Genomic DNA, 12,684 nt, shown 5'->3' on the forward strand with positions numbered 1-12,684 from the left:
GTGAACCAACTAATTGTGACAGTAAATGAAACTCAGCATAATAATAGAGTCGTCTTAATTAGCGGCCCTTTCAATGTAATTTTTTTCTAAGATGCCTACGTTAGATTGAGATGTACTGAGCACTCGCGAGAAAGTTGGCTTTTTGTTCGCCGCCACGATCTTCCCGGAGGGTAGCGACAGATAGCTTCGCTGTAAAAAATAAAAAAAGAGAAAAAAGATACATGGATAGAGAGAGACAGAGAGAAATAAATAAATAAAGGAAGAAAGAGTGGTCATTCAAGCATTGCGTAAACCATAAAGGCTATATACACATCAACGTTCGATAGAAACGCATATGCTGCTTGCGCTTAATCATCCCAGTTGACACTGCGCGCTCGGCAAAATTCGATTGGTTGGGTTCAGAGCGTCGCCAGGCCAGGCAGATTGACAAAAAGGTTGAGAAGCCGTGAATGGCGCCACTCTGTTTGCCTTATCGGAGAAGTCATCTTGTGCCGGAGGCCATTCTAGCCCCGGCAATGTCAATTAGGCAAGGCTCAGAAAGAAATCACCCTACCGTTTATTTACTCGAATGTTAATGTCGAGAACAAACGAGAGAATGTCTTTTCTACTAATCTTGTTTTCGTTGTCTCGAACATACTCGATTCACATTAGCTGACGTCATAGGTAGCTTCTAATGAATGGCAGCACGCTGAGAAAGAGAAAAACAGACAGAGCAAGGAGGAAGAGAGAAAGAAACGACGAAAGAAAAGTCTTATCATATCATGAGTATCTAAGAAATAGTTATTGAAGTCGATCCCACGTAAAACATTTTTGTGTGCCTGCTTCACCATGTTATTTTCCACACTTCCTGCTTCCGATAAAGGGGTTACTCAAGTAACCGAGACGCGCACAGATGCATTAAACCGGCCTGAAAATATAAGGCTCGGTTTCAGGATACATGTCAATGGGAATTGAGACATACCTGCATAGTACCAGAATCCGGTGACTTGCTCTTGCCTAACTCCTAATGACACCATGTGCTAGGAAATCGAGTACCGAAGAAGTCAAATCAAGAAATCACTTGCGCCAGTGGTAACGTCTCTGCTCATAAATTTCACCCTATAGATACGCAAATGCACAATATTCAGGAAAGTGCCGAACTGGGCTGGTCGGTACGTGTTTAGAAGGGAATCAAACAGCACAAGCGGCAGAACATGGGCAAGATAGAGGGAAGGGAACTGGGGTGTGTCTTTCGTATTCACTCCGCCCCGTCTTTCGCTGTGTTTGATCCTGTTCTAAGCACAGCTTTGAATATATGTGCACGTTGTGTTTTCTTTGTAGAACGTTTGGGCTGCCACGCATCACTACTCATAAAAAACTGGAGGAAACGGTTTTTTTTTACACTTTTGAAGGTAGGAACACACACAGCGCACCTCGAAGAACATGTGAGCTTCGATCCCCCAGACCTCCAATAAATGCCCGATCGTTCCATGAGACCTGAGGGCCCGCACATTCCTTGTCTTTATATTGTTTTCCCATTCCAGTCCCTATAATACCGTGCTTTACACTGACATGGATGTTGTGATCATTGCCATGATAGGGTTGATTGTTCGCCACTAAGCTCGATGCACAACCACCGCTACATGACGTTACAGCTACGACGGTGTCGAAGTGGTCATGTGGTGCTCTGCGCACCTTGGTGCAAGTGGAGCCAAGGCTTGGTAAGCAGACGGCACTTACGATCATGGCGGAGTCTGCATCATGCTGTCGTGGCGCGTGAGCTGTGAGCATGGCCGGAGCCATGGTTCACCATGCAGTGGTCGACGGTGATTGTCACTATCGCCAAGTTTGTGATATACTTTGGTGGTTTTAATTTCTAATTTCATGCAGTTCGTCTTGCTTCAAAGGTTGAATAAGTAGCATTTCGTTCCTACGCCAACGGCTTCCGCTAGTGCCTGTTCATAGTGAGGACTACTTGCGTACGCAAACAAGAAGCCAAGTCATTCCAATGTGCAGCCTCATGTGCAGAAAATATATCCGATCAGCCTATAACTTGATGCCGAAAAACCATTTCGAGCTTGATAGGGCAGGTTGGTTCATTGATCGAAAGTTTTCCAGTCTTTCTTCCTTTCTTTTCATCTATATGTATGTAGGCAAACGTGCGACAGCCACTGACTTCCATCAAGCAGTATGGACAAAATGCTGCCCGTCGGAGCAGCTTCATGCATAAAAAACGAACCAGTGTGGACAACAAATCTGGCCAGGACATGCTTGAACTTGGAGGTCATGGTATTAAGCGCAGCTTTCCCCAGCAGCATTTGCTCTTCATAAATTATTAAACAGAGAGAAAACTTCGTGCGTTATTTATGCTTGTGCAGCTAGGAAAGTTACGATACCCTTAGTATATGACTACGATACTTAGAAGAATGGTGGTCGTGCATGGCCGGCAATAGCTCAGCCCACCTTGACAATATTGTGGGAATATATGTTCCGCATGAGCACTGACACGCATGTGCACACGAACGTGTCCCCTCCCCTATCCTCCCCCCAAGTCCCCCCCACCCATAGCAACTCTAGTCGCAGCTGTGTCAGCGTGTCTCATTGCTTTTGTCAATCATCCCGTGCTTGTTTCCTCGAAGGACGAATTTCATTCGTTTGTTCGTTTCTTTTTTGGCATTACTAGAGCGTGGGCAACAGCAAGGTCACAGCACCTACAGCTTAGGTAGCATTACGGTGGGCGTAGTATAAGAGATTCCAAAGGGCGACTAAAGGAACTATTCTTACCTTTTGTGTATACGTTACCTGACACTAATAAACCAGTTGTAACTTACTGACACGACTCGTTTATCCATTTTTTCGTACATAGTGTAACAAGAACATATGATTAGTCTAACTGACTTTAGTAGAATTCCCGCTTACGTAAAATTGCCGAGCACGTTAACACGCTCTTCGCCGAACGTCTTGTGGCGTTTTTGTTTCAAGGGCCACCGGTAGGACTCCTATGGACTGGGAGGGGAGTGGAAGGTGGCGCTCGCGTTCTAGCCGCATTAAGCGGTGACATAGTTCCATCAAAATTTCTGAGCCGCTGGCTTGATGGAAGAAGCGAAGCGCCGCAAGCAGATGGGCGCGGGAAGCAACGAAGCGTACGCGCTGCAACGAGACCCGCAAAGACTGGGGCGCCCGGGCCTCGTTTCTGCGTGACTCCTTTGAGACCAGACGTCTCTAAGCACCGCTTTGCAACTGCCTTGTTCGCGGTCTGGTGCTTCTATCCAACTATCTTCCTCCTCTTTGTCTTTCTATCTCACTGTTATTCCTTATATAGCTTTTTTTTTTCAGGAATGCACATACTAGAACTTCTCTCTACTCGTCACTCGCCGAACGTGGGCGCAGGCCGTAAGGATGACCTATGATTGAACTGGAAACGGCGCTTCCCTCTTTTGGCAAAAAAAAAAACAAAGGCACACGCCTTGTAGAGGGGAAAAACATATAAAAGACATAGAAAGGTGGCTGTTTTAGGCGCGTAACATGACTCCCTCAGCAGTCCGAATGCCTCCACCCGTGGGCTGCAAACTGCCTACAACGTTCATCCATCTGTCCTTTCTTTCTTTCGCCCGCGTTTCACCGTTGGATTCAAACTGCCCATTTTAACTTTTTTTTCTTCACTGTGGAATAACCCTTGCACTAAGGTAGACGGAACAGACAGCCGGAGGGAGGCTGGAAGGCATCATGTAAAATAAGGCAATAGGACGATAGGCAAAAAAGAAAAGAAATCGAGAACAGAGATATAACACAACTGCATGTGCACGGAGAAAGAGGCAATCGGTGCGAAACCTTGCGCAACCGGGAGAAAAAAAAACGGGAACAGGGCGAGAGCAACACAGGCGAAGGAAGAAGCCAACAAAGCATGGGGGAGTGTGCTCATGGAAGAGGCGTTGGAAAATTTCCGGTTCCTAACTTCTGATTATAGGTGGCGCGAAAATAAATGACAGGCCCGCCGCTCATCCCGCATTCATATATGCGCCTGCGATGCGGCTGCTGTAGTTTGCTTCGAGACTTGTCAGCAAAAGTAGCTCTCTCGGGTACCTCTAACAGCGTTATCCACAGATACCAACGATGCCTTAAAGATGAACAGGCCAACGAGGAAAAAGAAAATACGAAAAATGGGAATGGTAATGGGAATGGGAAGAAAATACTACAAGCAAAATCGATTCACTTGTTCGTAAACATATGAGCACATTTGCACCATCTGCTAGAACTGCCAGCCATGAACCATATGCAATGCTCAAAGGCTTGATTCTGCGTACTTACGTGCTAGCATAGGAGCACCAAAATATATATTTGTAATTACGCTTATATTTGTAGTCGTGGTTCCCGTCTACAGGCGCAGGAGTAAGTTAACATCGTCGTTTTCATAACCATTGTGATTCACTACAGAACGCCAAATTTTTATACCATTGTCCCTCTTCGCTTAACGGCTGATTTGGCACTGATACTAGGATCTAACTCCATCGACAAGCCTGGGCAGAAAAGTTCAATGAGCCGGTTTGTGTCCCAATTTGCCATTCAAAGCGGTGTTATGCGCACACACATCATGACATGATATTGCTATCTGAAAGCTCTTAAATAAATATATGGCATATGACTCAACGAATTCAATGCCGAAATTTCCGCCATTCTCTGCCACACTTTATAACGTACGACAGGATAGTGCTATTGTCCTAATACACACATAGAAAAGAAACGTCAAATTTGGCATTTGAGGTTCTATAGCTATGCGATGCAATGTGCATTTTTCGTTGTCATCTCGTTTCGCACGTGAAAATTTAGCTTTGCACAAGCATTCGCCGATATACAGGTGCCGAGTTGGAGCAAAAACCCCTTAGCGTATTCTGGTCACTGAATGTCACAATGAAAAAGAAAAGCAGGGAGTGCGCAGAAAGACTGCAAGGAGGAGGAGCAGATTTTATTGAAGAGAAAGGAGGAGGGGTCCGCCTGGACAGCATGTCTCTAGAATGCTACTCCTAGCTAGCTCCAAAAACCACTCCAGGCGCTTCAAAACCATGCGTTCCATGGTTTTTCATATATCTAAGAAAGCATAGCATAGGGTTTCTTCCCAGGTTTCAATATTGCCACGATCTTGCTTATCTTTCAGTGTACAAGCACAGTTGCGAAGGACCACGAGAGGTTGCACAAAGCCAGAAGCTCTTCATTCACTCGAGGGCCTAGATGGCGCGAGGTAGAATAGGTAATGCCATAAGGCCCAGGCGCACTTGAATGTGTTGAAGAAGACATCGGTGCACCTAACTCTTGCAACGTTAACGGGAGGTCGAGACGATAGTCCACTGTTGGAGGAGCGCACTTGAGCAGCAAAGCTACCGCTGTTGTAGATCCGGAGAGGCGCATGCAAAAATCTCCCGCGATCTCCTTCTTACTGCGCGTCTGGATGAAAGCCAAAGCTCGCAACACACGTATTGTTCTAGAGAAGATGGTAGCGCTTTTACAAAATGCCATATCGTGGACAACGGTTTTCTTGGGTCCAGGCTGGTGGAAAATGACTTCCAACGTTGTCCGTCGAGCTTGTCTAAGTATCCTTGAATGTTCTTTTGCACGCGGCGTGGTGTCCCAAAGTCTGATATAAATTTAGTTCGCCTGTACTTCATCTCGGCGCAACGTCTGAGTGCCCGCAGCTCTTCATATATAACATAAACGGATGTTGCAAGAGTCCTACGCCTGTGTAATTTCTCCGAAAGAGAGTGAAGAACGCATTACGCCAGCAATGGCCGCAACAACAGGCATCATCCCTACATCAAATTCCAAAACCGCAAGCTTACCACATAACTTACGTGAATCAATTTCATGGCCGAATTGATAACGATTTTCGTCCGCGAGCGCTTCTTTCCATTGGACAATATTCTTTCATACTGATAGTACGTACTGACACGTTTTGGTAACGGGTAAGAGCGAGGGCCAGTATTTTGTGATACTGCCTCCAGCATAAGTATAGGTGAGACCAGCATAAAGATAATATTGGTAAGTTTCAGGAACGCGGAAGAACAAGTATTCACTCATAGTATTTCGAGCATCGGGATGGCAAGGATGAGCGCCTCGATAGTGGCATGGTTTATGGACGCGGAAGTACAATGACAAGTATTCACTGAGAGTATATTTAGCGTCCTGACGGGCACGACGAGCATCGCGATACTGGCACGCTTTAAGCACGCGGAAAAACAAGGACAAGTTTTCACTGATAGCATTCCGAGCATCGGCATGGGCAGGATGAGCATCATGATATTGGCACGTTTTTGTGACGTGGAATAACAAGGCCAGGTATTCACAGATAGTATTTTCAGCATTGGGTTGGGAAGAATGAGCATCGTCATACTGGCACGTTTTAGTGACGCGAAAGAACAAGGACAATATTCACTGATAGTATTTCCCCAATCAGGATGGGCATGAATGAATGAATGTTTGATTTTTAATGGCGCAAAGGCCAAGTATGCCCAAAGAGCGCCATGTAATCAGGATGGGCAGGCTTAGTGTCAGAATAATAGAACAACGTTTGGTGATGAGGAAGACAGGGGGCCAGTATTCGGTGATAGTCTGTCCAGCACCAGGATGGGCAAGATTAGTATTACCATTCCACTTACACGTTTTAGTGACGCCGAAGAACGAGTACCAGTACTCGCTGATAGCATCTGCAGCATCAGCATGGGCAGGATCAGATCACGCTAATAATTGAACATTTGAGAGGCGGCAGAAAACGAGGGCCAGGATTCACAAAAAAAATTATAGAAGTCTTAAGGTAAAATTATTATCCCAGCAGATGCCAAGAAACAATGGTATTGGACATATAAGTGAAAGCAGCCGGTCAACTGTAAACAGCACTTACGAAGAAAAGGCCGTGAATTCAGCCCTGCAGTCATTATCAGTAATAGGAGTTAAAAGTTAACTAGTTATTGCCCGAATTCGTACCAAGAACGGTAAGCAACACGGGAGTCGCTCTGAAGTAAGCCGTCCAATATAATCCAATAGGTTTAGTTCGCTTGCTGATTACACATCACTCCTCGTACATTCCAGAGTAATCAGTGGTGGTAATGTTCTTTCTAGCATACGAGCTATACACGACACGTGCACAATCTCAGGAGCCTCGCCTCAGTCGCTCTAGAATTGGCGACAACATTCAACAAATTTGGGTATTGTAGGTGGTGTGCTTTGTGCCATGAGAAAACTTCATACCTGTGAAATTTTGGGGCCAAGTTAACAAGGTTTTGTGTTCGTAAGCGTTCTGTCCCATTGGCCGGTCGTCTTCGCTTATCATATGCGCAGCATAAACTTTGACCCTTATTTGCTCGTGCGAACCATTCTAACGTAAGAGCTTCTCTCTCTCTCTCTCGCTCTCTGTGTGTGTGTGCGTGCGTGCGTTCGTGCGTGCGCGTGTGTGTGTGTGTGCGTGTGTGCATGTGTGTGTGTGTGTGTGTGTGCGTGTGTGTGCGCGTGCGCGTGTGCGTGTGCGTGTGTGTGTGTGTGTGCGTGTGTGTCTGTGTGTGTGTATGCGCGCATGGATGTACGCACGCACCCTGGCGGCTGGGTAAAATACATTCACAAAAAGTGAACTTATGCACTATAATAGATAATATATAAATATAGTTAGAATTAGATGGTGCTGGTCTTCATCGTATTTCTATGTGCATTTTTATTTCTATTTACTGTAGTTATCAAACATTACCACTAAATCAGCCGCGCAGTATCTTCTTCGCAAAAATAGCTCCTGGCTGAAGACCACGTGCGGTATAACGAATGCAACAATGGTGGCAATATTTTCCAGCCAGAGTGCTTTCGCAATTCGTATATGCCACTGGACTAGAATCATTTCTTGAAGCGGATTGCTTCGTGGAACGGTTCGTGAGTAGATCCTCGCAAGCAGGGAAAAACGAAGCACAAAACAAAATAAGATTTAAAAAGTGCGGCAGGACCCATTCTACGATGACTGTCGACGGTCATGCGTTAGCGTTTAATCAGTATGTTGAAAGAATGGATTGCCACCAACGAAACGAGTTATGAATGAGGCGTGCACTGCAGTGGGACTCCTCTATAGCACTTCCGTAAGAACACTCGGTGGCATCTAGGGCCGACATCACGAAGCCTTCTGCGTGTGGCCTCCGAAATGCATGGCGCACCGGTGAGTGCGACCACCGACGAAGCGTCATGCGGCAACCAGGCTCCTCTCTCGCGATTCTTTCTGTACATGCTGCACCCCCTTCTGGCACACCGGCGCGTGCGAAGGCTGATAATTGTTCCATCGCAGACTGCACACTCAGTGGCACGTTGGCATCGAAGAGGTTCATTGAACATCACCAACGTCCTATTGACCCTACCAAGTAAGTGCTTTATGTCAGCGTCAAAGCGTTTATTCGAACAGCAGTACCTACTCAGTCCCATTGCAAGAACCCTGTTACCTCAGTACAGCAGCCCGATGCGTTACCCATTCGACCACTAGCTACCCAGTGATCCAGGTAGGCGGGAAAACGGTTACAGACGCACACAGATATTTACATACTATGCGAACTCCAGCATCGGAGCCAGCAGTCGAATAAGTGGAGGACGCAGTGAATCATGAGCGCGAGTGGTGCTTCGAGGCTCGGCTGGGCGCTCTTGGGCGCGGCCACCCAGGACTAGGGCCTGCCGGCGTGAACTGAGGAACCGCGCCGTTCCCACATTGGCGCACGTAACGTGGGGCCCCGGCTGCGTTCCGGGACCGACCTTGATTGTGGGGATGGCGGGCGGCCTGATGTGTAACCATCATCGCGGTGCGAGCTGCAGCTCTGGGAGCGTTTCCACCAGCTCTGTCATCATCATCGGGTCTGGCATGGGACACACGCTGCTGAAGCTCCCAGCGCCACCGTTGGAGAAGAGACTTGCCAGTGCAATTACTGCATCAAAGCGATGCAGCACTTTATCATCACGACAAGTTGTCGAAGCACGGACACCATGCGTGGCTCCAAACCCGGCGGCGCGGCCGCGTCAAACGACTCGGAGACGTCAGAGCGTGACGACGACTGGACCATTGACGGTAAGGGAGCCGCCAGCGCACGCAAAGGCAAGCTGTCGAAGAAAACTGCTCGGAAAAACCGCTCATTGGGTAGCGAAGCCGAGAACAAGAGCGGGGCGTCGTCCTCGTCCGAATACGAGGAGGGCGAAGTCTCGGACTCTCGCGGCAGTTCCTCGATGCCAGCCGGCGGCAGCGGCACTGAAGATGATGACAACGATTCCGAAGAAGAGGAGTTCAACGACGGCTACGACGAGAATCTCATGGGCGCTTGAGGTCAGTTTGCAACGGTAGTGGAAGCAGCGCCATTTCAGCAACGATCATCATCTGCTATCTTCCCCTCCTGTTAACTGCGTGGTGCGGTTAACAGGAGTGGAATGGCAGCGAACGGGCGGCTGCTACTTCCGGCGACCTGCTGTGTGCACTTGTCAGAACGAGGTTGAGGAGGAAGACCGGACAAGGTGTGCCTCTGGGCATGGTTTAGGGCCTCCTGTTTCCGGCAAGACCTCGACAACTGGGAGGCTCTACCACTTGGTCTGCCGCATCTTCGCGAAGCTTACGACCGGGAAGCCAGGCAGGCTTAGGGCCTTCTGGTTCCTGGAAAATCTTGGTGACTCATGCATTGCTTGCTCCTTCGATCCTCGTTCGGTGCAGCATTGCCGTCGCTGCAACCGCTGGGAGCCAGCGCCATCATTGCCTGCGCAGAGGGAGGGGCAGTGGAAGGGAAAAGCCGCAAAAAAGTAAACTTTCACATTCAGTGGTGTGTTTTATGCTAGTTAGCTGTTGCTAATAAGGTGTTTATGTTTTCTCTTACCCAGCTTAAACTAACGTGGATGAAAACACAGGATTCTTTTCAGATGTGCTCTAACTTGTGTGTACTTTGCCTCCGTAGCTCTCTCTTCTTTGCCACAGAAAGTTGTCCGTGACTATAGTTCGATCAGCTCGGTCAGTCATTGCGGAGTTGCCGTTGATATTGGCAAGCTTTAGTGATGTCGCAGCGCTACGTACGTGTTACTTATGGCCCTCCTCTTCATCATCGCTCCTCACTCTTTCCCGTCCCACTGTCCATTCCCCCATGCACAGTAAAAACATTCGTAGCTCTTTCTGTTTCTGTAAATATATTTTTACACTTTTTATGTTTTTTGTGATTAGCACTGTTTGGGCACTTGATCTATATTGCGGTAAATGTGGCGTATGTCTGATTCTAACCTCTTTCACGCCAATTCCGACCTCTAGATATGTGAAAATTAGCATGTGTCCCTGTGTAGAGTCCCTGACAGACGACCAGAACATAAGAAATGATGGAAGCAGTTGTCAAAAGAAAACTAAAGAAGTCAGCTGAAGTGAACACAATGGGAGCAACGCATGCTTTGAGCGAGGAGTGTTGGGCTACAGAGTAGTAGGGAAGATGTCGGTAACAGAAAATTCGAGAAGTCGGTTACACAGATGTTAAGAATTTGGCATTTTGATTACTCGCTACATCAATTGCTTCATTGCTAATCGTAATAATGTCGACACTCATTGTGAGATCTGTCGTGCTGGAATTTCTTCGTATCTTTAAATGATTTTGAAGCAGAAGAGGTTGGCGCCTCCAAGGGGCACGGGCTACTTCTCGTCACAGGTCAACAAAGTTATGACTAAAAAAGTAAAGAGAAAACAACACTCGATACGATCAAAGTGCTCCAAAATACTCATTTTTCAGCTGAGGGCATTTTCCGCAATGCATATGCAGGTAAAAACAAATAGGCGTCAAACTTATTCAGCACCGCGTGATGTAGACATTGGAGTAATGAGATTGAAATTTTGGTTTTTGTAATCCAACGGGTACAGTCCCCTGGAACATTCGGCTTCACTTGATCTCCCTGAGCATCCCGTGCCTAATATCCCCTGTACTAGGGCCCAGCCACAAAATCGCGAAAACTTACAGCCTGCTATTCGTGCACTAGAGCAGTTTTTGAACTGCACAGGTCTGAGTGACCATTCGTGGCCCTTCTGCACACGCTGCCGCGTGCACGCTGTGTTCACTTTGCTCCGTCTTGCCTTCTTTCTGTTTCTCATTTTTCTTACCTCCAGTGCAGCGTAGCTAATCGGAAGCTCGTTTCGTTTACTTCACTGCCTTCTCTCTCCTTCCGAGCTCTGTCTCTTCTCTGCACACGAGTCCAGGAAGCCAGAGATTATAGCTCAAGAACGCGCAAAAACGTGCACACACTTGTACAAACAGGCACATTTACATAAATACATAATGTATGCTTAAAATTATCCAACAATAGGCACAGAAGTTCACTTTTACAGTAAAGCCAGGCCGATGCCCCCTCTTGATCACGTGCCATTAAGACTGAAACAAGAACAGCAACTGCGAGGACAACAACCAGGCAAAAAGGGGAAGTCATCTAAGCCAGCTGGAAACAACGCAGGTGCCGAGAGTTCGCTGCTATACTCAGAGCTTCTCCACGCCTTTATTCAGGCTTTGCCAAAGACGCAGCTGCGCTTTGTTTACAGCTACCTTCTTTCTAATGTGAACGCCCTCGCCGGCGCGTATATACCCGGATAGTGCCGCTTCAAGTAATAGAAAAGCCTTGAATGCCCTTGGGCTCGCATTCTTCCGTCGATAATCAATAGAAACGGGTTATTCTGGGATGCAGAAAAGAATAAAACCTGAAAAGAAAAAGAAAGTAAGGGTGAATCCTTCGTGTCTCTAAGCACTGGCTTACTCTTCACGCAACAGCAGCCGGAAACTTCGATTATCGATAAATTTGTCTCCTTATTCAGTGCTCACGCGTTCCGGCTTGTTTTCTTCGAAGCTTGAGGAGCCTTGGAATGATAACCATTCCTAAAGCAAGTAAACGCGGTGTATAGCGCCAAGCGGAAAGGATTTTTGCTTGCAAATACCAGCAGCGTGTCGTGTTCACAGCATTTTACTGAATTTACGGCCAATCGTTGATTCACAAATTTAAGGGTATTGAGGCTGACTCCCAACTTAATTGTGCTTTGGCATCAGGAATAGTCCAACGTCTTTCAAATTATAGTGACCATGTTTGGCTGCATTTACTTTGGCCAATAGCTGCGGGCTATGTAAAACAAATTCTCAGGCTTTACGTGCCAGAACCACGGTGTAATTGTGAGGGATGCCGCATATTAAGGTGTTGCAGAATAATTGGGATCACTTCTAATTGGTTAACGCGCATGCAAACCTAAGTTCAGGAGCGTTTTTTTTTTCATTTCGAACCCATCCAACTGCCAGCCGTCGCAGCCGGATATGAAACTCGCCACCTCGTGCTTTGCAGCACAACGCCATAGCCACTAAGCCGGTCACGTGCTCTTTAGAATTCACAACTTTCCAATTAATAACTTCATGAATTTTTTTGTACCAACAATTTAACGAGTTATAGTTATCATATTCATGCTTCTTTTGTTAGCCTAAAAATGAAAGTTGAGAATAGAAACGGAAGGCCACGCAAATCTCTAAGCAACGCCGACATTCACTACAACGTTCTCGAAAAAGAAATCGCTGAGTTGAAGAATGCAGTCCGTCATTCGTAGCCGAATTCAATGTTGTGCATCTGTTGTGCTCCAGAATCATGGCTCTGGTGCGTAGGTAAACCGTAAGGGCACTAACTTTGGTTTCCTGCCCAGCGAAGGACCCTGTGCCATGCAAATGA

At 46.9% G+C, this 12,684-nt stretch overlaps 1 protein-coding gene across 5 annotated transcripts in view; it reads right to left on the reverse strand.

The window, feature by feature from the left end:
• Window positions 1–12,684, reverse strand: part of LOC135908910 (uncharacterized) — a 662,802-nt gene that overhangs the window by 590,657 nt on the left and 59,461 nt on the right. For 2 of the 5 annotated variants that reach the window (XR_010566490.1, XM_070535439.1), the window contains one exon: window positions 8,506–9,722. The exons of the other annotated variants lie outside the window; for them this stretch is intronic. Coding sequence is in view for 1 of the 2 variants with exons in the window: in XM_070535439.1 (XP_070391540.1) it covers window positions 9,550–9,722 (173 nt within the window). In the remaining variant the exon portion in view is untranslated. Of the gene's footprint in view, window positions 1–8,505; window positions 9,723–12,684 lie in introns of those variants that run through there. 5 annotated transcript variants of the gene reach the window in all.

Source organism: Dermacentor albipictus, chromosome 1, assembly GCF_038994185.2.
Source record: "Dermacentor albipictus isolate Rhodes 1998 colony chromosome 1, USDA_Dalb.pri_finalv2, whole genome shotgun sequence".
Classification (NCBI taxonomy): domain Eukaryota; kingdom Metazoa; phylum Arthropoda; class Arachnida; order Ixodida; family Ixodidae; genus Dermacentor; species Dermacentor albipictus.